A 27,982-nucleotide genomic window follows, 5' to 3' on the forward strand; every position below is an offset into this window, starting at 1 on the left:
ATAATGTGTTCTACACGTAGGAAGACTTCCTACGTTTACTTTACTTTACTTAATACTTTAATTTAATATAATTAATACTTTAATTACTACTATTATTTATTCAATAATTCACATTTTCCATTAATATATTGTTTATTCATTGTTTTAATATATTGGTTGTATAATTGTTTAGAAAAATGTACTTTCTTTTTTCATTTACATATACGTTAAAAAATGCGAGAAAAACTAATTTAATTCTTACGTGTTACTTTATTAGTTAGTATTCATTCGATATTTACAATTGTATAATTTTAATTTATATATAATAATTACATCTTTATAGTGTAGTTTTTTTTATTTAAACAATTGCATAAAAATAGAACTTTTAGACAATAATAGACACTAGCATCGATTAATTAACAATTATTTTAATGCAGTAATGCACTTTTCTTATATTACAGCTAAATTTTACCTTCGAAGTCATCACTGTACAGGAGCATTAAAATAATTACATAAAAATGATAAAAATACTGAAATTAATTAATTATTTTTATTAATTTTATTGATTAGGTGGATTATTCCCTTTATACACATGCGCATCGTTCGCAAAGTCATATAAACAACATTTAATAAAAGTACTTTCATAGAGGACAAAGGCCCAGTCTGAAGGGGAATTCCGAAGAGGACGGTGCTCCGAACATATATTCCGAGTTTTTAGACAATAATAAACACTTCTATCGATTAATTAACAATTATTTTAATATTCAATTGTACTTTTTACTTATATAACAGGACAATTTTACTTTTTGAAGTCATCACACGTACACATATGTGTTTCTACATTAAAAATTAAATATAATTATTTAAAATTCTGTTATAATATAACTATACTATATATACTATTAAAAAATACAGTATTCTTTGTTTTACCATCATCGCGTTAAATACCTACTATCGTCCTCTGGTGGTCCCGGTAGTAACTAAAATGAAACTAGGTAGATAAAAAAAGGGATTTATGAGTTTCTTGTACTTTTATATTCTGTGGAACTAGAAATTAGTAACCCAATATGGCTTACAAACTATTATATCGAAGTCAAGTTCGATATTCGATTCGAGAATCGAGATAGATAGTTCAGATATCGTCCAGTAGAGCGCATCTCGGTCGTTCTTTCTTATACAACATAAATCTATGTACGTATCCTTTACCAGAGTTCCTCTTTGAAAATCTTTCCCATATAAAATGGCGGTAAGTCAGAATTATTATACAAAAATCGATTAAAAATATCCTAATAAATCGCTGACATCCTTTCAATTTTTTACTCGTTTTATTAGTAATAACAAAAATATTACTTTTATTTAATAATAAATAATATTCTTTATTAATTAAGTCAAGATTTTTATCATATTTAAGTGTAACAGTCTGTCGATTTTACATGCTTGTTTTCGATTAGCGTACATTGAAACTGTAACCTTTGAAAAATGATTATTTCAATGTAATATCTTGTTTTATAATATTAAAAAGAATAATTATTACTTATGCGATAATAATCAAATTATCATAACTTTGATTTTATTATCATTGAACAAAAAGTAACCTAGAAAGATTTAGTTTTATGAGTGTTAATATAATTGTATTCCTGGGTGTGCAGAAAACCATAGAAAAGAAGGACGAGCACAACAAGAAAACCAAAAAGGAGCCTAAGGATGCATCCAAAAATGTTATGCGCGAAGTTAGAATCCGTAAATTATGTTTGAACATTTGTGTGGGTGAATCTGGTGACAGACTAACAAGAGCGGCTAAGGTATGTTGTTTGTAAAAATGCAAATATTGTATAAACAAGAATTACAAATTTTGTAATAATTATAATAAAAGAACATTTGTTGATTATATCATACTGGTATGGTTTAGGTATTGGAACAGCTAACCGGACAACAACCAGTTTTCTCCAAAGCAAGGTACACTGTACGTTCCTTTGGTATTCGTCGTAATGAAAAAATTGCTGTACACTGTACTGTTCGAGGAGTGAAAGCGGAAGAAATTCTTGAACGAGGATTAAAAGTTAGTTTATACAACATCTTTCATTGTATTATTTCTTAGCGATTATTCTCTATTGTTATTAATTGTCGCATTGTATTTTTGTAGGTAAGAGAATACGAATTGAGAAGAGAAAACTTCTCTGGTACTGGAAACTTTGGATTCGGTATCCAAGAACACATCGATTTAGGTATTAAATATGATCCAAGCATTGGTATCTATGGTTTGGACTTTTATGTTGTACTTGGACGCCCAGGTTAGTTATTGTTGAATTTATTTATCATTACTGTTAGTTTGCACATTATCTGGTATCATAGATATCTTCGTTATTTGTCGTTGATGTCTATCGTTGTAAAAACATGTGCTAAATAAAATGTTTTATATTTGCAACACATGCCCACTTCTTCTACTGGGTGTGTTACTCAATTGAATCTACATTTTATTATTTATTTTATATTTCTTTTTATTTATACACTTAAGAAAGATTTATTTAATACATAAGTTCAAATTTATAGGTTTTAATGTAGCCCACAGACGAAGAAAAACTGGAAAAGTTGGTTTCCCTCACAGATTAACTAAAGAAGACGCTATGAAATGGTTCCAACAGAAGTATGATGGTATCATAGTTGCTGGGAAAAAGTAATGTACAAATATTGTATTTTACGATCATCTTATAAAAAATATTAAAAAGTTCTAACATATCGGGGTATAAAGTTTTTAATCGTCTTTATGACATTCCTTTTTTCAATTAATTAACCAAAATGAAAGTTAACGCTTTGCACTATAACAATGGATGAGATTTGTGATACCGATTTGTAAAGTAAATCATAGTGCAAGGAGTTAATAATGAAGTAGTATATACAGTGGGTGATCGATTAACTAACATAATCAATTAAAAGATTTCCTATATGAATTATTTATTGATCTCAATCATTATACAGTTGTACAGATCTTACATACAGCGTAACTTCTTGTATTTGTTATAAGATATCGTTATTTGAGCATATCTTTTTTGTCCAATTTGTATGCAATCCAAACTATTAATTAACTGATCATTCACTGTAATTAAATATTTGTATAGATTTTAATTGTATCTTTATTATCGAATTATTTACATACTCTACATTCAGTTCGACACATTAATATCAAAGTCCTGAACAAATATCAATGTTTATTGACGACATCGAGTAAATAAATCATACAGAACGCAGATGAAATTCTTTTTTTATTTATATTAATTTATTTATCTAGATATGATTACTTTCTCATTTTGTATTTACTATTTAATATCTATAAAAAAAAAGATTATTTCAGATTCATAATTAATTACGTTAGTTTATATATATATATTATGTGCATGTTGAAATAAATAGAATTACAGCGCATAATAATAATAATAATATAATTACTTAGGCTTTCATTTAAAGGAATATAAAATCAGAAGAGTAGCTTCGAATAAAGTATTATGTTAGGTTACTCTTTAATTTTCATATCATTGGCACCATAGGAACATGGAATTTCTGTTAACACATTAAACGCCATGCACCGGTTCCTATGGACAAACCTTAAACTTTTCATTTAGGTTTGGCGCTTAATGTGTTAATTTAATTAAGTATATGAAATTAACACATTGGAATGATAGATAGGAAATAGTTTTAGTTCTAATATCGATTTTTAACATTAAGAGCTGACCTTAATTATTTTTGTAAGATAATTTTAATTAAAGCGTTTAAAGAAAAATCTAAAGTTATAAAATGTAAGACTATTTAGATTAATAGGCTGCTCGAAATATCTTTGGTTTGGATACAAATTATTGCACAGGGTGAGTATAATCCCTTTTTCTTGTCCTTTCTTTTTATCGTTAATGATAATATTTTATTCGTATAATTTCTTTTTAACACGTATACTACTACCATGCTGCAGAAAATAAATATTAACCACAGCCTAGATTAATAACTTGGTTTTTCTCGTTAATTACCATCACAAATGTGACGTTGGGTTTTCAATAAAAATCGATGATGTTTTTTTGCAGGTATCTAACATTTGTAGCGTTATGCTTTTAAAAACAATATACTTTATGAATAATTCCATCGAGGAATATATTTCCACCCAACAATGTACTTGTAATATTAGAAATCATTTAAATATATATCAATATCACAGTGGAATACTGTTAATCGATGGAAGTATCTGTTTTAATTAAATATTGGCAGTTAAAAAATACATTAAAATAATAGTAGTCGGTGTGAAGAATTTCTATCAAGGAAGTACGTGTACAATAAATATGTTTTACAAGTATAGTGTGCTTGCTTATATTTTCTTATTATCTTAATTTTCATAATATATTTCGCTTAATAACACTTTCACCGTGAATTTCTCTAATAACTAGAATAATAATTATAATAAGCAGATTTAAAAGGCAAGATTTAAGCAGATATATAAGCAGATAAAAAGGCAATCTTCTCAGTCTCCTTATTAACTCTTCTCACCGAATTATAACGTGCCACCAAAAATACAAAACTAAACAAACAATAAGGTATATAAATCGTAATTTAGATTATTTTAAAATGAGAAATTTTTCATTATTTATATTTATCAATCTAATTCAATAGTTCTATATAATAATTTTAGTAAAATTTTTCTATACGACAATGTAAAATATTCTACCAGTCGAACAGAAGTATATTTTGTGGCTTTTATAATATACGTAGTTATCCTTTTATATTTTAATTTTCTTTTTTTTTTTTACGCATATACAACGTGGATATGTATTTCCAAAAATTAATATGAAAAATAAGGTATTATTATTATTATTATTATAATTTTTTGTTTAAACAGTTATAAATATAGGCCTTAGAGTTCAGTTTATTATACTAACAATTAAATACTGATATAAATAATAATTTATATATTATTAATTATAGTACATAAAGAGAAAACTTTGTATATTTAAAATAACTTATTTCATTAATTTCTATGAAATACATATCCATTTATAGAAATTAATATTTTTATATATATATTTCCAAGGTTTCCGAGTTTTTTCTTATTTTCGTACATGGAATACATTAACACTGTTTGGCTGGAAAAACTTCAGACACCTTGTATATATATATATATATATATATATGAATATATAACTATCATATAATTTAAAGACAAATTAGTAACATACGTACATACATTTACAATTTCTAAATGTTTTTCTCATCGCATAGCAAAAGTTAAAATAGATGTTAGTATTAAAATTATTAAAATTGTCTGCTAACCGGCAGCAGTACGATAAAGATTAATATACGACATATAGTGTTCAATTTTATTTGTAAAAACAACAAAAATTCATTGGAAATAAAAAGGTAGGATCATCGATATACATATTTAATTTTTTTTATTTTTCTTTCTTTCTTTTTTTCTTTCTTTTTCTTCTGTATGAACTTCATGTAAATAGAAAGTAATGTTTATCTGTAAACATTAACTTCAAGAGAATTATATATATAATTCTCTATAAGAATATTCGTGTATATAAAGTTATAAATATTATTATATCAAGAAAAGTAATAAATATGATGAAGAACACGTTACACCATATGTCTGACGATAGATACACATCACTTTCTATATAAACTTGTATATAAGTAATTAATATTTTCTTGCAGATCCGTAAATCTTATCAATGTTGATTTTCTCAGCTTCGGTAAAACCCAAGATACTTTCGATGGCGTTCAGATGTCCAAGATGATTTTCTTTATCAGTCAGGAAATAATAAAATGCTGATTTTAGGAACTGCAAGGTGATTACTAGATCCAATTCGTCCTTCTTGTATTTTGCTTCCACGATACTTCGATACATTGCCTAATATATATAAAAAAAAAAAAAAAAAAAAAAAAAATAACAGCGTTATTATATATTATCATTATTATAATCATTATTATATTATTATATAATATTATATTTATATACACTGTGCCTGCGTGTATTATTAAACAGTGAATATTTTTTTATGCAAAGGAAAAAAGAAAAGTATAATATTTCATATATTATTGTTTCTTAATTCGATTACGAATAAAAAAACAATTGGCAGGCATATATTCTAAACAAATATAGAAAATATTGAAAGCGTGCATTGCTCCAAGCGCACGTGCAAACTTACATCGAATGAATTATAAGAGGCTGTTTCTTCCAAGTGCACTGTACGGCCCGATTTAAAAAATGGTAAACTATCTACACTTGTGCTAGACAATCAACATGCAGATTTTTAAAAGAGCAAAGCCGTCCCAGAAAGAAGATATATTTATAAATATATTTTTGTTTTTGTTGTTTTGGTTTTATACAAAATTATAATAATCTATGTTCCATCATTATTTGAATAAAATTTAATTTGCTTTAAGATCGTCAATGTTATGAAAAAAACATATTATAAAATATTTCTAACAATGATAAATGATGATGCGCTATTATATCATGGAGATAATAATCAATCATGCTTTTTCTTTTATAAATATTAACACGAAGCTACGTTATGAAAAAGAATATAAATGAATATATAATTATATCGATAAAACAATGCGAACACAGTCATTCCGTTAAAGGATTAAAATAATTGTCTAATTTGATGTAAACATAAATATTACAAATATTTATAAATTACTACTACATATATTTGAAAAAGGAATGAAATTGTTCTTTTTTTTTCTTTTTCCAGGCAATGGATAATTGAACGATCTTGCAAAATAAAATAACGATGGGGAAGATATCTGTGTGCACCATTATTATATGCGAGTCGACGCAGCAACGCAGTCGTACAACGTAGAATAATGAATGAAGGATTCTTCTGGTGTTGTCATTCGAATAAAAATACAGACCTTACGTGTGCCAAGGACCCAGAGAGAAACAGCCTCCTGAGCGCTTAATAAATTTTGGCTACGATCGGCTGAAATGTGAGGTTCAGGCGAGTAGCTTGTATCCTGGAGTGTGAGCGGCGACCAAAAAAAGTGACACATCGTTAGTACAAAAAGATAGTGAATTATGAATAATAAAATACTCTTGAGAAGAAAGAGAGAAAGAGAGAGAGAGAGAGAGCGAGAAGAAAGATAGAAGAAAGATGCATGCTTCCGAACAATGCAAAGATGTCGAAGACTAGCTCTAATGCAAGTGAGAATTCAATTACGTGAAAACAAAAGCTTCTTTATATTATGATACTATAACTAAAATTAGTGAATATGATTTAACTATATTCTCCTTCTAAATTCATACATTTGATTAAATCAACAGGTATGATGATGCGTGTATTAAAATCTATAATAATAAATATTTCTTTTTATATGTTAAATTAATAGAATTAATTTGATTGGTGTATGTATTTCAGAGGAGATTTGAAGAAGTCTACTCTACATCTATAATCATAATAATAATCAACCGTTTAAGTCTCAAAAACTCATGGAAAAATCTTGTTGAGAAGACTCATACAACGAAACTCAAACACAGTTAAGATCCTATTTGCTAAGACATTCTCGTTGCTTCTATCGCGTAACGTTATCAAATCAACAAAACAAATCATTATTTTATATCATTCTGAAACAACTCGAATGTGCGTGTCGAATAGAAAATCAGTACAATTTTTTATTGACACACCACTCTTTTCATAATAATTAACAACAAATATATACGTAATATAGATTACCTTAATTTTTTCTAATTCCGCTTTCGTAACTGTTAATTCTTGTTGCAGGTCGGCGGCGTTAACTTTCGAAGATGATTTTTGCTGCGTGGTTTCAGGTATCTAGAGATTAAATTTGTACACATTTATAAATATAATAATAAAATCAAAATTAAAGTAGAAGAAAAAATAAAATATAAACTTTAGTAATCACCTGATCATTTTTGTCAGTGCATGCAGTAGCTTCTTGTTCGTTCGCATGCACTTTCAGGTACATTTGTTTATCTTTCTCTTCCTGCTCTTTAATTAAAGCTTTATTCTTATCAAGTTCACTTTTCACAGCCTCCAATTCCACTTCCAATTCGCGAGTTCGAGCTTCCGCAGCATCGACGGACGGCCTTACCTCGCAATAGCGAGTATTAACTTCAGATAATTGATTCAACAAACTCTCTACCTGTTGTATCGTCACAAATCAAATAAATTAATTAACTGTGGATGGTTTGGATCGATCATAGTTGGATATAAATTTTCGCGACAAAAGAAAAGGTAAATTATTTAAAGAGATATAAGAAAAAAAAAAAAGAAAAAACAAATAATTTCTAATTCAATGACCTTATCATTGTGCTTCTGTTTCAATTCCTGCATTTCATCGATATGTCTTCGGTGCATCTCTTCAATTCTGCTTTCATAATGATCAACCAATCGACGTCTTTCTTCATCTCTTTCAGGAATGCTACTACTATCCACAACAGAGACCGTTCTACTGGCGTTTTTAGGTTCATCATTGGATGGAGGATTATTATTACCAGAAGGTTCGGGTAATACCGTTTCCGGCAGGCACACAGAATCTTTAGAGTGGACGGAACCGTCTTCAAAATGTCCTGAATCCGCTAAAGAGGATGGTACATCCGATTGGGCACGTTTGTCCGGAGTTTCGGGACTCGTTACCTTCTCGAACGAACCTTCCTCCAATAAATCCTTGCATGGTGATTCCGGTGAAAAGGGATTGTTTTCACGTACGGTTAGGGCATCACTACTATCAGTTCTTTCATCTGGACTATTCAATGATGCTTTGTACAATCTAAGCTCAACAACCTCTTTGGTTAATCGAACTATCTCTCGATTCTTGTCTTCTATTTCTATTCTTGCTTCCTTCAAAAGGGCCTGTATAAAATCATTTTTTAAATTGTTATATATCATTTATTTATCAGTAGTATTTATACTTTATTAAAGGGTTTCGGGATTTTGATTTAAAGTGAAAATTGTACTTACCTGGAATCTCCTGATTTGTCTGGCGGCCCTTTGGGTCGGTGTAAGATACTGTTCATTGTCCCCAGTATGATTGGAACAATGAACAACGTATTTTCGTGATCGACCAGACCAAGTAGTACCGTTCAAAGCAAAAGATGCATGATCGCAGGCACTCGCGGTGCTGCATGCACTTCCGTAACTTCTCACGCTTTCTACATCACTGTCGTCTGCTGCTCCTGGTGTTGTACTTGAGGCCGCGTGTCCTGATCGCGGCCTAGCTGGTGTCAGTGAGAGGCTCTATAACAACAACAACAACAACAACAACATGAATTCAATTCAATCCAAAAACTTGTCAGGTAAATTTAAACGATTTTTACAAATCTTATTATATCTTTGATATTTTAACTGAACAATTGTTATTACAAATTTGTAGATATATCGTATTATATTACCAACCGATGGACAACTAAGAGAATTTCTACAATCCCGTGAATCCATACGTTTGAAGATACTCGAACGAGTTTTATTTCATGAAATTTGTTAAAGAAAGAAAAATGATGGTAAAAAGAAACTGGACAACATAACGTTTGGATTTTGATTATTTTTGTTGTTGTTAAATACAAGTTTCAACCGTGGTGAGGATGTTGAATCCGTTCTAGTAGGAGAAAAGTGATCTATCTGCGCCGACGCGCTGTTAGGAAAAGGTCAGGGAGCTAGGTTTCTTCACTTTGTAGGTTCTCCTGTATTTCCTTCACTGCTCTACTGCTACTACTACTACTATTACTATTACTATTACTCTACTACTACTAACTTTTTCAACCCTCTCTCTTTTTCCTCATCTCTTTCCACTTCCTCTTACTCTTTCTAAGGTGATAGATAATTCAGAAAGGTGGGAGAGAAACTATACTACTCGCTAATCCCCCCTTCTCTCTTTTATTTCTTTCTTTTTATTTTTCTTCGTTGAACTATTCAACATCGTTCCTCTTTTGCCATTCAAAATAAATCTTTCGTTTAACACTAAGAAAAGTAAAAAAGCGGAAACGGGATTTTTCTTAACATTTAACCGACATTTTATTTTTTTCTTGGAAAACGTTTCAATAAAAATAAAAATAACAAGAATAGATGATATATTTTTTTATCATCGCACGATGATACGAAAAGAAAATAATTAACTTATTTAGCTGATTTCTATTTATTATTTTTAATTGGCTTGTTTTTATTCCGAGTTTTGGTTTTGATCATCAATTTAATAATAACCGACCGATAAATATGAAAATTTAACCGACGTTTTATCTTAGCAGAACGTTTCAATGAAAATACAAATAAAAAATGGAAGATTATTTTTATTATCACACATATAATGTGTTTCAAAAACAACAAATAGTTTATTATTCGATTTATACTGATTTTAAATTATTTTTCCTAGTTTTTACTTTGATCAATTTGATAAATAATCGTAGTGTAATATTAAATAACCCGTCTTATCACTGTAATAGAAAAATCCTATCGATTACATGCACAAATATATAATATACATTATATGCAAACATAATTATATATAAAAATATATTAAATTGTTCGATAAATAATTTTCTTCTTATTTAATACGAATAAATAAACAATCAATTTTGTTAATATTTCGAATCCATGGTGTGTGCGTGTTTCAAATCGTGTGACAATTATATATGTATATCATTTTTCTACGCATGAAAACGGATTAAGAAATATAAGAATTTCATGGACAAAGATAACACATTGATAAGATCGATAAATATTATATACGCACGTTGTTAGCCAAGTTAAATTGGATCTTGCGTATTTACTTCTTGGCACGATAATACTAAATTTTTCATATATATATATATATTTATGTGTATTTTTTTTATGCATATATGTATATTATATACATTAAAAATGAATATTAATAAAATATATTATTAATATATATTTTGCACTCCACCCCCCCCCTATGTCGAGTGTTGCTCGACATTTTCACTCTTATCAAATTGGATTATTAAATTGTTTTATTATTTTCTTTTTTGTTTCAATTAAAGTAAATCTCAAATAATTTCAAATTATTGTAAAAGCTGTTGATAATTAAATTGAAATATTCATTCGGAGTTCACAAATGTAATATTAATATTAATATATTAAAATTATATCTCTGTTATAATAATAATAATAATAATAATAATAATAATAAGTGAATGAGTTGGCATTAAATAACAAAAATAATTAGACATTTTTTCGTATTTTTCTTATAACCGATAAGATAAAATGTAATTCCGTATCGTTAAAACGTTCATGTTTCACATTGAAAACATGCGATCTTTACGTGTCTATAAATATCAACCTGTTGGACGACTAAATGCAGTGATAAGTCATGTAATCAAAAATGATATATGCAGTATGATAGAGAAATGAACCATCTTTTACTCAGGATAATGACATTTCCTTGTTTTTTCTTTTTTTTCTTCCTTTTTTTTCTTCATTTTTATTTTTTTTTCATCGCAACACGAGAGTTATAATAATCTATAATTTGAGATGCTAATTAGTTCCACCGTAGTTTATTTTTTTTTCTTTTTATTATTCACGTGAGAAAATTGTAATAAATTATTTTTAACTTGTTAGTCGAATCAAGGACGAGGAGCATATATTAAATTATAGATCAAACCTGAAGCTAATTATATTTGTTGTTTGTTTATTTGTTTGTTGTATGCGTGTATGGTAAATTTTGATAACGTATATAGAATTGTTTACTTAATTTTACTTTACTTTTATTGTTTAATGTTTTTATTTTGATTTTCTTTTCTCTCTTTTTCTCTTTTTGAACAAGTATTGATGTTTAGTTTTGTCCTTAACCCTTTGAACTCCAAATACAAAATATATATATGTATACAGGTGAGAGAAGTATACTTAAAACAAAAAGGAAGGAAGGAAGGAAGGGATTGTTTAGGCCAATGAGATCTACCAATTCTCTTGATAAGGTTTCTGAATACATAACAGGAAGACTTATTAAATTAGAACACTGATGAAAGACAAAAGTAAAGTACACTTTTAAATTATTATTATTATTATTACAAAAAATGTATCAATAATAAAGAAAAAAGAAACTAATTCAAATTAATTCGTTTGTAAGTAGACACGTAGGTCTGATTAAAACGCAAAAAGGGATTATAATCCAACTCAAGTCAAATACTACAAATCTTGTGGTATATACCAAACAATTGAACAAAAAATAAGAGAAACAAGATTAAAAATGAAGAAAAAGAATAACTTACAAGTGATCGTTGTCTTGGCGAGTCGGTTCCATTCTCCGTGATGACAGGAAAGATACGATGATCAGGATGTTGGTGGTACTGCTGCTGCTGGTGCTGCTGATGCTGTAGCAAGAGATGGTTGTGGCGACGATAGTGATGGTGTTGGTGATGTTGGCCAAGAAGATTTGAAGAGGAGGAAGAGGAGGAGGATGATGCAGTGGTGGTAGTAGTAGTAAAAGTAGTAGTGGGTCGAGAATGGTGTGTTGGAAGCCGTTCACCACGGATGCGCATGCTCGAGGAACGGCGCAGAACGTTATTAGATGATGGTCTGGGTATACGTGAGTCTAAACCCAACGAAGAGGAACCAAAAACTATGCTGTTATTGCTAGATGAATTTATAGTACTTGATAATAACGGAGAAAAACCATCATTTTGATCGTCCAATAAGATATCCATCTCAGGAAGAGGAAGAGGAGGAGGAGGAGGAGGAGGACTACTACTATTACTACTGTTGTTAATAGTTTTATTTGGGCTAACTATTTTACTAGAATTCATTCTCATTGAACCATCCTCGTTATTGTTCTTATTGTTGCTGCTGCTGCTGCTACTGCTGTTGTTGTTGTTGTTGTTATTGTTGTTGTTATTGTGAATAATCGTAGCACGAGTAGGATGCATTGAATGCAAAGTATGAAGGGATTTTTCACTACCATGACGAGCCATCCTTTTTGTCCAACTCATTCTTCTTTTTTATTTTGTTAATCGATATCACCCCGTTTATTGTTTATTCTTATCTAAAAAAAACAAACAAAGTTGATTATTAGATATTTGTTTGAAATATTGAAAAAAAGAGAAGAATTTTATTCTTTCTAAATTCGTTTATAAACGATTAGAACAATTCATGTATTATACATGTGGTTATAGGTATTATTATGTATATATACATATTTAATATAGAAAGAGATGATTATTTTAGATTAAATTGAAATATTAATATTTAATGAATCCCGTTATTTAGTTTGAAAACTCTGGATTTTTCTCGTTGAAAGATTTTAAGCCGGAGCTCGCACATTTGTTTTCTCAGTTTTTTAATAGAACGTTCAAGTCGACAGGAAAGTTGTGTTGGCAAGAGAGATATTGGATTACTGTTTCTAGATTTTGTATGTGTATACCGATCAATTTAGTGATACATTTATACTTTCTCTTTTCAATTCAAATATGTATATAGATAAATAAATAGATAAATAGATAGATAAATAGATATCGAATATCGAAACGTTACACGCATGACCATTCACCACAAGAGAATTCCCTTTCACCGAATAGGATAATATTATATTTTTGTGGGTAAATATCGTGATCAAATGAAAGGATACAAACGAAAGAAAAAAAAAGAAAATATAAAATAAAAATTGTTATATACATATGTATATATATGACAATTTTCTGTTACGTATAAAATATTTTTAAATAGAATTTATCAATGCATTTAAAAACCAACGTGTCAACAACCAATTGCCAACGATGACTTGCGTGGGGGGCCACCTTATGCTTCAACGAATACACGGCCTTGTTAGAAATATTAGAAAACAAAAATTTAATTACAGTATACTGCGGGAGAGGGGGGGGTATGAACTGTAAAGTTTTGTAAATTATTTTTCAACTTTATTATTCCTTCAATGGAGGAATCACGTGAGTTATCTGAATAGTGGCCTCTATGGGGGAAAAAAAAATGTAAAACTTGCCTCGTGGTCATCATCATCATCATCATCATCATCATCATTATCATCAACGTGTTAAATTATTATTTAACAACTTTTGATTCACCCTGTATCGAAATTTAATTTAAAAAGACAAAAAAGAAAAAAGAAAGTGAATAATGCATTCGTTTCTCTATTTTAATATTTTCGTTTTAGAAAGTTGGCTTAAATAGAAGGATGCATAAAATATTTATTATTTTGTTTTCGCTTCCTCTTCGTATTTCTTTCTTTTATCTTACTCGTGTTTCGTAATGAAAGAAATAAAATAAAAATAAAAAAAAGAAAAAGAGAGAGAGAGAGAGAGAGAAATAGAATAAAAAAAATAAATGACCGTGCTTATCAAAGCGTAACTGTGCATTTTCAAGCGGTATCTTGACTTTGAAACGCGTTCGCTGACTACGCTAGTTTTTTTTATTTCTTTCTTTTTTTTTTTTTTAAATGTAGCTTCTTCTATTAGTCGATTAAACGTACCGTGTAGAAATTCAAAAAGGGGGAACGAATAATAAAGGGGAATAAAGAATCGTCGATTTTAACGCTTAGACTTCCTTATAAATTGCATAGAAGGTATCATACACATATATTTTTATACTGATTGTATGTGCGAGTGCAATAGCGCGTCTACCAACAGGCTTGTTAAACTTGTTGAACGTTAATTAAGTTACAAGGCTGAGATCGTGATGCAGTTCGAAATAAAGAAGAAAAAGAAAAATATAGAAAATGCGAACACCGTACATGGGGGGGGGTTCTTTTCTTTTCTTTGTTTTTTTTTGTTAACCATTAATTAAATACGTTCACAAGGCGAATAATCACGTGAGATTAGAAAGAGATCGTTTTTTGCTACAATGTGAAGAATATGAATAGAATGGGGGCCCCCCTCCCCCCCATTGTATTCGGTTCTTTGAACGTAATTTTCTTGCAATTAACGGGAGGTTCTCATTAATGTTATTTTTTTTTTTATTTTCGTTCAATCTAAAAAGTGAAACTAGTATAGATTGTAGATATAAATGTATATTAACGCAATGACCGCTCATGTGGGTCACTGTCCGGCGTTTGTTCTTTCAAGGGGGCCACGTGGGTCACCCATGACCGGCGTTACTGTATTGCTTCATATTTAATTTTAGAATTGTAGCCAATACGAAAAAACACGTGAAACTAATGTGGCAAGCAACGTTCTAAATATATACGAGGATAAATAACAAAGTTTTTTAACTGAAAGCTACAAAATCCACCATCGTGTATTTTTCATGTAAACATCTGTCGGTAAGGTAGAAAATTGTACTACTCGAGTAAAAAATAATAATTATAATAATTAACAGGGGAATTACATTTGAAAAAAATAACTATAATATTTCGAACGAGTGTGTACACATGGTCGATTACGTAATCGATAAATTACGTAAGATTTTAGTGTTTATATCTGAAAAATAAGAAAAATTGCAATCGATGCAAATGACTACATCGATAAAAAAGGGGGCAGGGGGAGAGATGAAAAAGAAATTTATTGAACGTCATCGTGAATAGAAGAGAAGAGAAGAGAAGAGGCGGAAGGAAAGAGAGGGAGGGAAAGAGGGTTGGAAGGAAGAAATCGATCATTCTCGGTTCTATTTCGAGAACTTTGTACACTGCAGTATTATGCACCGTTCGCGTTTCCCTCAACTGAGAAAAAAACAAATCAAGTTACATCCTCCTTCGATTTCATAAATATAATTTAAAAAAAAAAAAAAAAGAAAGAAAAAAAGAATAAACGAAAGATTGCAGTTTTTTTGACTTTTGAACAATATACGTGTCCCTCGCTAAACAAACGATTCTGATTGGTCGAATGATTCTGGTACTTATTCGACCATATTGTTTTTTAGGAAAAATCTCACGGACCCTAAATATCGCGAACGATTAAAAAAAAATTAATTGCGTATATATTTAATCGATAATTATTAATTTATATATTGACAAAATTTCATTTACCTCTTTTCTTTCCTTTTTATCTTATAAAATATGTTTTACACACGTTAATAATTACTTATTACACAACACGCACGCTCATACATCAATCTTATCTATCGTTCATAAGAAAAAGAAAAAGAACAGCGTAAGAAAAACTCAAACTTTACTTACTCTATATCGATAAAGTCCAATTATCTTTCTCTTTTTTTTTTTTTTCTTATATACTACAGAGACACATACACACTAGGAGGACATTTAAAAAGTTTTGACAATCGTTTCGTAGCAACCGAAAAAATGCAGTCCATATATTTCGTGTACTTTTATTTTCCAGAAAACGTTTTCACTTACAACGATCAGGAACTAAAAAATAGTTTTTAGTTAATCCACTCGAATAGGAATGGGAAAAACTTTCACTTTCTATGCACTCGTATACACTTGCTTGTTTTCTTTTTTTTTCTTTCCTTCTTTCTTTTTTACCGCGCATTGAAAAACTAACTACTCAATCATAGTTTGACAATTATTAGTCCTTACAAATAATACATTCACGTATTTCTATATATACATGTATATATTTGATTAATTTCCACTGTTCATTATTACGAAGATCATTTTTTCAAGCCTCCAACAATCACGAGGAGGATAATCGATGCACTTTGGTGTGTCTATCACACGTTTCTAAATGTTCCAAATAGTTTTCTTCTATTAATTATTATTATTATTATTAATCAATTTTTTTTTTTTATCAGCACACAATTTTTTATGAGATTTATGAGATATTCTAACGCTTTTCTTTTAGTTTTTTTTTGTTTTTTAAATCAAGGATACACATAATGCATTTAAAATTTATTTCTAATTAAATATATAATAACAGATTGTTAAGAAATAGTTACAGGGACGTCACGAAACAACGACCAACGAGGTACTCAACTATCATACTCATGAAACGCGCGTTGGTTGCAGTCAGCGTTGTTACGTTAACGACGGCAAATTATGAAACGTCTGGGTCACGTGACCAAAGCTTTGTTCTGATTGACCATTGGTTACATCTACCGGAAGACGATCGAACTTTCTAGAGATATAGGGTTCTTTCCTATTTTTTACCCATTGGTGCTAGTATCGCTAATCATTCAAAAGTGTTTACTACTTTAATATAAATATTTCTCGAAAGTTTTATAATGAATTCGATTTATATATTTGTCGAGGCTAAAGAAAAATCGTTAATTATATTATTTCGTGTCAAATGATAGATATAATCGTTAAAAATAAAAGATAAAGATAATTGAGTCGATCAAGATGGCGTTGACAGGAAGGTTGGCAACTGTGCTTTCAATATCGTGACATTGTCGATATTTCGAGAAAAAAAAAGAGAATCGAACTTGCAGTAACTTTCTAAGTATCAATCGTGGTGTTTGAAATTTTTCTGGGTCCTCGATTATCCGTGACCATGGAGATCAAGGATATTCAATAATAATTCATAATAACAATAATACATTTTGAAATAGGAATAAAATTGTTTGTAATTAAAAAAAAAAGATATAGTAAGGGAAGACAAAAAATATGTGTTAAAATTATGGACAGCCGGTTATTACCATATCCCCTTGCTCCTCGTGTTCAATTCGCTTAATCTCCGAAATCTTCTTTCAGTTAGTCGATAAAACAGAAAATGTTAGGAAAATGTACGTTCTCGTCGTAATGTACGTACCGACAATGCGAACGTAGGATTTTTCGCGGCTTGTACAGGTTGGATATATCCATCACTCATCAGCATCATCGAGAAACGCGAAATAATTGTGTTGTTAAAAGTTATTTGAACAACTGTATGGAGATTTGTCGGAGATAATTAAATTCATCGAACTATGGATTCTGCACCAGCATTAGAAACTGTCTATCAAGCTGTTTATTCCTTGTACAATAATTCCAATCCACCCGATTCAAGTAAAGCATCATCATGGCTTGAAGAACTACAAAAATCAGTAAGTTTGTTTATTAATTACAACATCGTCCTATTTATAATTATTTTAATATATGATTAACAGTATATAGTGTTGATATAATTAATGTAATATTAATATTTAGATTTATATTATTATTTTTGTTACATCAATATTTCTATACTATTAACATCAATGTGCACCATTGCAGCTACTAAAAAACATGTTTTTAATGGTACTTTTTAACCTATCATTTTGGTACCATCTTTGTATATTTTAATAGAATAATATTACTATATTTGTAACTAAAACGGTGATACATTGGTTGTATCATAGCTCTGTATATAATTTCTATCGATATTTTTATAATGTATAAAATTAAATTTATGTAGGTGTTCGATTAACAAACATAATCCAATCGAAGACAAGGTTTGCTACACGAACTGATCGTGTACTTATTGTATCCATTGTATGATTCTACAAATCTTACATACAGCATTCCTTTTTCTTCTTTTTGTTGTCCAAATATAAAAATCTTGAACCAAAGTGTTTGTTATTCAATTAGTTTGTTAATTATCTTCACTCTATATTTATATATATTGAAATTAGGTACATGTTAAATAAGATTCTTATTGTTTGATTGTTTTTAGGTTTACGCATGGAAAATAGCTGATGAAATGTTGCAGCAAAAGCGAGACATCGAGTCTTGTTATTTTGCTGCACAAACAATGCGTACAAAAATCCAGCAATCGTTTCATGAATTACCTGCCGAAGCTCATACTTCATTGCGTGATTCATTGCTGGACCATATATCGCAAATTAATGAGAACACCAATACTGCCATTGTTACACAGGTTTTTATTTTTATATATTTATTATTTAAATATCTTTGTTTCTTTAACTATTATTCTTTCGTGTTATGTATCTCAATTTAATTTTGAATATTTTATTATTTACAGTTATGTTTAGCGATGGCTGCTCTTACAATACAAATGATATCGTGGCATAAACCCGTTGTAGATTTAATTAACAGATATGGCGGAAGAAGTAGCAGTCTTTGGCCATTACTCGAAATTTTGACTGTACTTCCAGAAGAAGTTAAATCCCGATCGCTTAGGTATATAACAAAAATTGTTCTTAGTAGTATTATAAAAATAATTTTATATCCTCTTGTTAATACTACTTCATATGTAACATAGATTAGGGACTAGCAGACGAGATCAGGTAATGGTTGAACTCAAAGCAACCGCTGATACAGTTGCTGAATTCTTGGTAATTATTTTATTAATGCATTAACAAATATTAGATGTTAAAGTATTAAAATACAAATAAATATAATTATTATACTTACAATATTTCAGAAAATGTGTTTAAAAGATGGTAGTGATAACGTATTAGTACGAGTTACTATCTTTCGATGCTTTACCAGTTGGATTACTGCTGGCGCTATACCTCTTCGAGTTATACCCACGAGTGATATAGTAGCATATGTATTCCAAGTTAGTATTTATAATATCTGCAGGATATTTGAGATTAAATTTCCTGTATATAACATAAGTATATTAATTATTTTTAGGTTTTGGGTGATCATACAGCTGGCCCTCTATTACACGAATCCGCTGCGGATTGTTTGTGTGTTATTTTACAAGCATTACAAGATGACGATACTATTAATCGGGATAACAATTGCGAACTAAGCGCTCAACAATATCAACAACTACAAATGTGTCTTTTTACTAATGTCATGGATTTAGAACAACCATATCATTTATCTGTAGTTCATGAAGATATGGAGAAGTAAGTATTTAATTATAATTATATTTTATTATTGTGTGTGTGGGATTAATATATTTAATATTTTTATTACACAGGTCTATCAATTATTGTCGCATTTTTACGGAATTGGCTGAAACGTTTATCGATACTATTATAGAAGGTAGTATGGACGGGAAACAACATTATGCTATTCAAATTCTTGATCTTGTTCTCATGTGTCTTGGACATCACGATTTCGAAGTTAGTTATTATTTGATATTATATTGAAAGATATCGATATTTGTATCAATTATTTATTACAATTTGTCGTTATATTATTTAGGTTGCGCAAATAACTTTCCATCTTTGGTATCGATTATCAGAAGCTATTTATCAAAGGAATAGCGAAGATCTAAATATTGTATTTAGACCACAGTTTCAACGATTAATCGCTGCACTTTGTAGACATTGTCAAATGGAACCGGATCATGTGAGTATTATAATCCTTTTCAATGTTTTATATAATATTTTTGATTATTTAAAATTTATATATCCTTGTCGAAGTAGAATAGATTATTAAACCATAACGGAGTCATTTAATATATGTGATATGATCAATTTAATCATTAATTTATTATAGCTCGGTTTAGTAGAAGAAGGTGGAGGAGGCGAAGAATTTGCTGATTTTCGCAAACGTGCTTCAGAACTCGTTAAAGATGTAGTATTTGTAGTTGGCAGCAGTAATTGTTTCCGACAAATGTTTACTTCGTTAACGGGTGGTCCAGGTCCTCAAGGATTACCTGTACCTGCTCCTACATGGGATACAATAGAGGCTGCACTTTTTATAATGCAAGCAGTCGCTAAAAATATTCTACCGTGAGTTATGAAATTTATATTAATATATATAAAATTCGAATAATTATATTGAAATATTTAAAAATATTTGTATTAATGACAATTAATCGAATGATACAGAGAGGAAAGCGATATAGTTCCAAAAGTAGTCGAAGCGATTCTTAATTTACCAGAAAATACTCACATTGCAGTACGACATATAAGTATACTTTTGTTAGGAGAATTATGTGAATGGATAGAAGATCATCCTCTATCGTTAGGTATGTATCATTCATTTTATCATATTATAATGTATACTTTTTAAAATGCAATTATAAGAGGTTTTCAAATTAATGTGATTGCTATTTATATCTAAGTTAAATATATAAAAATTTAATTTATGTATTTTCTTGTCATCCGGTCCCTAGTAAAAAAAATACGCATTATATATATATATATAAGTCACCTGAAGTTAATGAATTATTAACATTTATTTCATATTATCTTGCATATTATAATTGAAATGATATTGTTACAGAACCAATATTAAATACTTTGTTGACCTGTTTAAATCAAAAGGGATTAGGAAATGCAGCGGCCAGCGCTCTTTTAAGTATTTGCACTGTATGCCCGCATCGCATGGCACCCCATTTTAATGTATTGTTACAAATAGCACGCTCCTTTGAGAATTTTAATTTAAGCGTTGAAGCTTCTATCAAGTTATTGAAAGGTATGTGATATAGTCTTCCTCTATATTTTTTTATTATAATAATTTTATATTTAAAATAATCATAATAATATAATATAATATAATGTGCAATATGATTTACAGGCGTATCCTTGATTCTGGCAAGATTACCAAAAGCAGAAATAGGACCAGCGATGAAAGAGTTATGCTGGTTTCAAGCCATGCCTCTTTGCCAGCTTATGCAAAGTAAAGTACCGATTGAGAAGGGAACTAAGACTGATCCTGCAATATGGTTAGATAGATTAGCAGCAATATTTAGGCACACCAATCCTCAAATCGAGGATGAAAATGCACCGCATCCATGTCAGATGGTCATCACCGAAGTAAGTCATTAATATAATTACATTTCTACTATAAAAGAAGTTTATATCGATTATTAATCTCTATATTTACAGATGTGGCCAGTATTGTCAAATGTATGTACACAATATCAACATGATCCAAGACTTATGGAACGAGTTTGTCGTTGTTTAAGGTTCGCTGTCAGATGTGTAGGTAAACATTCGGCACATCTTCTTGAACCACTCGTCGAACAGGTAAACATAATTATAAAAATTCTATCATACTCCTTATATGGAACTTGTATTATAAATCATTTTGATTTTATATTTACAGATTGTACAATTATATGCCACGCATCAACATAGTAGCTTCCTATACCTCGGTTCCATTTTAGTTGACGAATATGCTACAGATATGGATTGCGTGTCAGGATTACTGAACATGTTGGAAGCTTTTGTCGGACCTACTTTCTCCATTCTTCAAGAATTAGATGGTTTGAAAAATCATCCTGATACTGTTGATGATCTCTTTAGATTGTGCGATAGGTAGAACATTTAAATAATATGTAATGCTGTATAATAATATCCATTTAGGGTATGTAAATAAGTTTTATTTATTTATTGTTGAATATTTTTGTTAACAGGTTTCTACAAAGAGCACCTGTTCCTTTTCTACATTCATCAATAATCGGTAGCGTAATTGACTGTGCCTTAATGGCATGCAGTTTAGATCACAGAGATGCTAATGCTTCAGTAATGAAATTCTTTTACGATCTTATACACAGTGCTAGTTGTTTTGAGGTATTTATAAAAAGTTTTACAATTTATTTAACACGTTACATACCATGCCGATTCCTACGAATAATCAGTCTTAGATTTTCCGTTGAAGTTGACAGATCATCGTGACTTAAACTGAAAGCTCCAAAAAAAAAGAAAAAACTCGGTGTTTAACGTGTTAAAATATTATTATTATTATTATTATCATCGATCATAAATTATTTCCAATTATATATATTATTAATAATATTTATAGAAAAATTCGGATTTCACGATACGACAACAATTAGTGAGAGAAATATTAGCAGAAAAGGGACAAACATTAGTTATGAGACTTCTTCACGCTTCTGTATTTTCCTTACCCGCGTACATGGCATCTGATGTTGCAGACGTTCTCCTAGAACTTAATTTGACCAACAGACAGGTACGCACATCATATTTAAAACCTTTAAGTTGCAATTGGTTGCAATTGTTGGGGACGAAATTATTGATGAAATGAAATCATCATTTATTTGCAGCTATTCTCCAAATGGTTAGAAGAAGCCATTAAATCAATGCCGCTTCAAAATTCAGATGGATCTCCTACGGCAACGAACGAAGAGCTTGTTCAATTACACAACACCATTATAAGGTACAAAACAAAGTTTTTATCCTTAACACGTTCCGTGCCAAGCCATTTAATATTTAGTGCATTAAATAAATATGACTACGTGTACCACCGGTGGTACACGTGGCCTGATGGTCAAGTTTAATGTATACCATAAATGGTACACGTGGCATGGAACGTGTTAATGCGTTAAACGTCAAATCTTTTTTGTTGATTAAGGGTAATTTGTAGAGACAACAGTGTGGCGTTTAACGTGTTAATCATTTGGATTTATTTCATTTATTTATTTATTTTTAATATCTTTTTTTTTATGTGTGTATATGTGTGCAATTTTAACGATTAATTTTCTGAATTAATTTATTTTAGTGCCGAGGCATCTAAATCCGTGGCGACTGCCTTAAAAATGTTCGCTCGTTACTACCGTTGATACGCTCGTTGATGCAATACGACGATTTATTGTTTATTTTAATCAGGTATCATTGATTATCGAAAATTAATAACTCGTAAAGTTCTTCCAAATATGCAATACCGTTCTTTTTTTTCTTCTCTCTCTCTCTCTCTCTCTCTCTTTGTCTCTCTGCAATTGGAAACTGAAGAGAAATGAACTTTACCATGATTGTTGTAATCTGGTAAATCAAATTTACACGACTGTTATTACAAAAGAACAAAAAACAATTTTCTAAAGATTCTTATATATATTTCATACTTAACAATTTCAATATATATGTGTGTGTGCGTACACGCACACGCGCACGTATTTTTCTTTATCCACATTATTAATTTGCAAAGTATGATTCAAACAAATTTTATTCCCATAGAGTCAATAAAAACGTTCGAAGTTATCTCTTTTTATTATCAGCTTTTCTTTTTTTTTTTTTAAATTAATTAATCATATAGTAAGTAAAATGTCTAGTCATCTCTCCCATCTCTTTTTCTTTTTTATTTTCTTTGTAAATTCTTTCGACCCTTATACGGGTCGGTAGGTGGTAAGTGATTTTTTATACGGGACCTTTGTATTGACGGACCCTTATATGGGTTGCTACTAATGTAAAACTTAATCCTAAATTATCAATTAATTAACCATAATCGATATAAATAAATGCATACTTTGTACAAAAAAAATAATAATAATGATGATGATGTGGAGTTAGAAGAATACATTGGACAATTGAGAAACATTGACGAATTTTTCTTCATTTACTTATCCAATCATTTAAAATGTAATATCAAATGTTAAATAATTAAATTCGATTAATTTAAGTGTTACAACACGCATACATACATAAACATATATTTTTTTAAAGAAAAAGAGAGAGTGAGGGTAGAGAGAGAGAGGATGGAAAGAAATAAATTGATGTATATTGCGTTTCGATTGTAAAAAAAGAAATAAAGAAGGAACATTTTTAATATTCGACCGTTTGGTTTGTAACAGGCAATTTCTTTCTTTCTTTTTCATCGAATCTAAAAAACTACGCAGGAATGTTGAAATTTTTCAACTCCCGTGACACGTAGATTTTATAATTGATTATTATCTACCAATTATAAAATTACTATTATAATTATTATTATTATATCAAACGAATAACACGATACCAGAAATTGCTGAATATCTTAATTGAAGAATTTACAATATTATAACAATTGAAAAATTGTTTATGAATTTATAAAAAAAAAAAAGAAAGAACTGAAAAAAAAGAATTGAAAATGGTACAAGAGGAGCATGATATCGAAACAATTGATAAAAATATCATTTTTAATAAGAAAATTTGGATAACTGGAAAAATTGTTTCCTTTTTCTTCTTTTTTCTTCTTCTTCTTACATAGTAAATCTTTTCATAATCTATGAAAAAGATTACATGTATTGAAATATATTTCAAGTTTTGCATAAACACGTTGAACATCCTGAAGAACGAACAAACATAAAGAGAAAAAAAGCAAAAGATTAAAAAAAAACGAGACTTAATTTTTCTAATACTACTGACAACCGTTTCTTCAAAATATCTCCAAATAAACAAAAAAAAAAAAAAAACCCATGCAGTGAGAGAGAAATTTTTTTAAAAATATAAGATGTTCGAATATTATGTTTCTATTTAATTATAGAGGAATATCTATTTAAATAGGAATGAAACTGTCTACACAGAAAAGTGTTATGAACGATATTATCGAGAAAAATATTATTATATTTAATGTATCAACAACAATTACAATAAAACAACAACAACACTAACAACAACAACAACAACAACAATGGTAATATAATTTCAATATTATAAAGCTATTATTATTATTATTATTATACAGAAATAAAAATCTGTATTTGTAAGCGACCGCTTTTCTGTGTAAAATAATAAAGAACATGTTTATATAAAGATGACGATGCAATGGGGGGAAGGGAGAATATAAAAAAAATACATTATTAAATATAATAAATAAAACTTAAGAGTAGAAGCTTAATTAAATCAAATTCATTCATGTATGTATACGTATACTTATATATATATATATATATTATATATATATTTATATATATATATATATATTATTTTATATATATACATATACGTATATTTAATTTAACAAGCTATAAAATAGAGTGCGAGCTATTCTTAAATTGTACAGATTGTTTACGAAAGCAAAGATAAAGTTCAAGTTTGATCATGGAATGTTAATCGTGTACATATAGCATATTTCTTCGTGGTAAGGAACTTAAGATACACCTATGCAAGACTATCTTTAAACGTATTATCATTGATCTTTTAAACACTGAAATTCAATTGTGATCTACATCGATATATATATTAATATTATTATATATTTATATATTGATTTAGCATTTATCAATGATAGTTTAAAACCTGCTTCATTTTGTAATAACAGATAATGAAGATAATTGAAATAAAGTGATATTTTTTACCTAAATAAATAAATAAATAAATCAATCAATATCAATCGATATAAATCGTAATAACGTTTGAAACATCGATTGACGTCTTTTTTGTTTATCCAATTATAAATAAGTATTTTACAAAAATAATTATCTCAACAATTCTAATTTCAATTTAATATTTATTAACGAATATAATAAATACATTTATATAAATTAAAGTAATTTCGTTTGTAAAACGAATCTCGAATCGAATGTTTGAATATTTTTCTCATGGAAAGTTGTTTTTTTAGAAAAATTATGCAATTTTAGATAAATAATTGTAATATGTAATGAAACGAAGGATTTAAGGATATTATGCTAACTCGTACAGTTTCTCTTGTATCTTTTACGATACAATACAACAGCACACGTTGGTAGTTTCTTGCAGACAACATGCGAAGAATGCAGAGTGGCACGATGCACGGCTCCGACATTCCAAGCTCAGGAGGTGATTCACGATCATTTCATCTATCTATGGAACGACCGGCTCGTATACTTTAAAACGTTTTACTTTAAACGTCCCATGCTAATATAGGTTTATGTTCATCCTAAATTATTATACTATTTTATTATTTAACATTTGTATTCAATTTAAAAGAAAAAATCAAAAAAAAAGAAAGAAAGAAAAGGGATTATTTTCTTTTATGTGCACATGCATACCATCCATATTAACATAAGTGTGTACATAATTTTTATAAATGTTAATCATTCAACCTGTTATAATTTTTTGTTTACATTATAATTTAAATATAATCTATTTTATTATAGATTTTTTTGGTTATTAGGATAAAAAGGATATAAAAAATGATCGAAATACAAATACAAAGTTATTGATGTATAAGCATTGAGCACATTTATGCAATCTTGCAGCAGTAGAAACGATCAATGATTGCAAATGCAGGTGTCTTGCATTCCAAAATTTACCCCTTCGGTAAAAATCAAATTCGCTTTTTTCTTCATTTGTTAATGAAGTTCAATTCTTCTTCTTTCTTTTTTTTATCCGAAGAAAAACTTTTTCTACGAAATTTATTTCTTTATTTTCTTATACTTCGATCTAAAATGTAAACCGGTAAAATGTTACGAATTGTTTTTGTGCCGATAATAATTCGTTATAATTTTTTCAAATAAGTAAAAGCATACTATAGCAGTTATATTATGGTTCATTGAAAAGTTTAGATCAAAAAATAGAAATTAATTTGCGAACTGAAGATAGAAGGTGATAGAAGGGTGAATTTCGTTTGCCAAAGATACAAGATTCGGAGAATGCCAAATTTTGTATTATTGATAATGAAAATTAATCGGGGGGAAAAAAAATTAAAAGTAAATTAATTGGGGTGAAATAAGAAAGAAAGAAAGGAGAAAAAAATTGTCGAAGAAAAGAATAGTGATGCATCCTCAAGATGAACAGGATACTTGAAAACGAATGTTAGCGGGGTGAGCTTAAAATATTTGAGCTTCTATCTATGTATATATATATATATACATATATATACATTATATATTATATATACATATATTATACATATGTATATACATATACATGTATATATATGTACATTTATTCGGCTATGTTTTATCTGGTATGTGTGCATGGTGCATATGTGCATGGTGCATATGTGCACGTGCCTGATTGGTCGCATGCAGACCAACGGCAGGTGCCTCTCGACGCTTGGAGGTTATGTCGGCTTTCGCATTGCGGAACGGCGCACGTGATCGCGGTGTCGTGACCTGGAATTTTGATCCAGGTATTGAACGGATAAAGAGCACGCGTTCTTACCGCAACGCGGAAAAGCAGCTACTCTTGGTTATCGGGTGAAACATTTGATGCAACCGGTGTATACATTTACAACTTTTCTTTCTCTCTCTCTCTCTCAAACACACATTTTATTTTTATTTTTATTTTATTTCTTTTTTATATATGTTCATTACACAACGATATATATTAATTTTATTTCATAATTATATACATATATATATCTTTATATCTTTCCTAACCTAGTTTTTATTTTCGACGCATCTCTCGAATTATTATTTCTTTTTTCCTTTTTTTTTTCGTTTCAAATAAATTATCGTATAATAAATTCGTCAAATTTAAAATGTAAATTTTCAAATCATCGAGATTACAAATTTCTTTTCCTCGTATAACGGATGATATTTAATTTATATGTTAAAAATAAATGTATAAAAGCCGGTATTTTTTAAAATAATAATAATAATAATCATCATCATTATTATTATTATTAT

The 27,982-nt window shown here is 29.1% G+C and overlaps 3 protein-coding genes across 3 annotated transcripts; 2 read left to right on the plus strand and 1 right to left on the minus strand.

Moving 5' to 3' along the window:
- The first annotated feature begins 1,120 nt into the window (after positions 1-1,120).
- Positions 1,121-2,715, plus strand: LOC122514860 (60S ribosomal protein L11). Its single transcript, XM_043631948.1, has 5 exons — positions 1,121-1,225; positions 1,629-1,781; positions 1,889-2,038; positions 2,123-2,270; positions 2,530-2,715. Exons 1-5 carry the CDS (start codon positions 1,220-1,222, stop codon positions 2,655-2,657), a joined length of 585 nt encoding a protein of 194 aa, XP_043487883.1. The 5' UTR covers positions 1,121-1,219; the 3' UTR covers positions 2,658-2,715.
- A 2,588-nt stretch (positions 2,716-5,303) lies between these two features.
- Positions 5,304-16,849, minus strand: LOC122514862 (nuclear transcription factor Y subunit gamma). The gene is made up of 8 exons (XM_043631951.1): positions 16,051-16,849; positions 12,203-12,972; positions 8,943-9,218; positions 8,283-8,834; positions 7,885-8,124; positions 7,695-7,793; positions 6,877-6,978; positions 5,304-5,866 (listed from the first exon to the last, which is right to left on the minus strand). Exons 2-8 carry the CDS (start codon positions 12,899-12,901, stop codon positions 5,654-5,656), a joined length of 2,181 nt encoding a protein of 726 aa, XP_043487886.1. The 5' UTR covers positions 12,902-12,972; positions 16,051-16,849; the 3' UTR covers positions 5,304-5,653.
- Positions 16,850-17,550: 701 nt separating this feature from the next.
- LOC122514861 (transportin-3) lies at positions 17,551-23,544 on the plus strand. Its single transcript, XM_043631949.1, has 18 exons — positions 17,551-17,852; positions 18,461-18,664; positions 18,770-18,927; positions 19,010-19,082; positions 19,172-19,309; positions 19,387-19,607; positions 19,682-19,826; positions 19,909-20,055; positions 20,206-20,441; positions 20,541-20,680; positions 20,938-21,129; positions 21,232-21,470; positions 21,543-21,683; positions 21,763-21,974; positions 22,073-22,229; positions 22,462-22,629; positions 22,724-22,836; positions 23,179-23,544. Exons 1-18 carry the CDS (start codon positions 17,736-17,738, stop codon positions 23,237-23,239), a joined length of 2,862 nt encoding a protein of 953 aa, XP_043487884.1. The 5' UTR covers positions 17,551-17,735; the 3' UTR covers positions 23,240-23,544.
- The last annotated feature ends 4,438 nt before the right edge of the window (positions 23,545-27,982 follow it).

The sequence above is a fragment of the Polistes fuscatus genome, unplaced genomic scaffold, assembly GCF_010416935.1.
Source record: "Polistes fuscatus isolate 324 unplaced genomic scaffold, CU_Pfus_HIC Scaffold16, whole genome shotgun sequence".
NCBI classification, from domain to species: domain Eukaryota; kingdom Metazoa; phylum Arthropoda; class Insecta; order Hymenoptera; family Vespidae; genus Polistes; species Polistes fuscatus.

What these genes read in the sequence shown, in the direction of transcription:
- LOC122514860 (XM_043631948.1), top strand. An exon ending in TTCTTGAACGAGGATTAAAA is followed by an intron (nt 2,039 to 2,122) that starts GTTAGTTTATAC and finishes GTATTTTTGTAG; the next exon opens with GTAAGAGAATACGAATTGAG. An exon ending in TGTTGTACTTGGACGCCCAG is followed by an intron (nt 2,271 to 2,529) that starts GTTAGTTATTGT and finishes TCAAATTTATAG; the next exon opens with GTTTTAATGTAGCCCACAGA.
- LOC122514862 (XM_043631951.1), bottom strand. Translation starts at nt 12,901, where the DNA reads ATGGCTCGTCATGGTAGTGAAAAATCCCTTCATACTTTGCATTCAATG. An exon ending in AACAGAAGCACAATGATAAG is followed by an intron (nt 8,125 to 8,282) that starts GTCATTGAATTA and finishes ACGATACAACAG; the next exon opens with GTAGAGAGTTTGTTGAATCA. An exon ending in CGGAATTAGAAAAAATTAAG is followed by an intron (nt 6,979 to 7,694) that starts GTAATCTATATT and finishes CTCACACTCCAG; the next exon opens with GATACAAGCTACTCGCCTGA.
- LOC122514861 (XM_043631949.1), top strand. Translation starts at nt 17,736, where the DNA reads ATGGATTCTGCACCAGCATTAGAAACTGTCTATCAAGCTGTTTATTCC. An exon ending in GTTAAATCCCGATCGCTTAG is followed by an intron (nt 18,928 to 19,009) that starts GTATATAACAAA and finishes TATGTAACATAG; the next exon opens with ATTAGGGACTAGCAGACGAG. An exon ending in TTAATTTGACCAACAGACAG is followed by an intron (nt 22,630 to 22,723) that starts GTACGCACATCA and finishes ATTTATTTGCAG; the next exon opens with CTATTCTCCAAATGGTTAGA.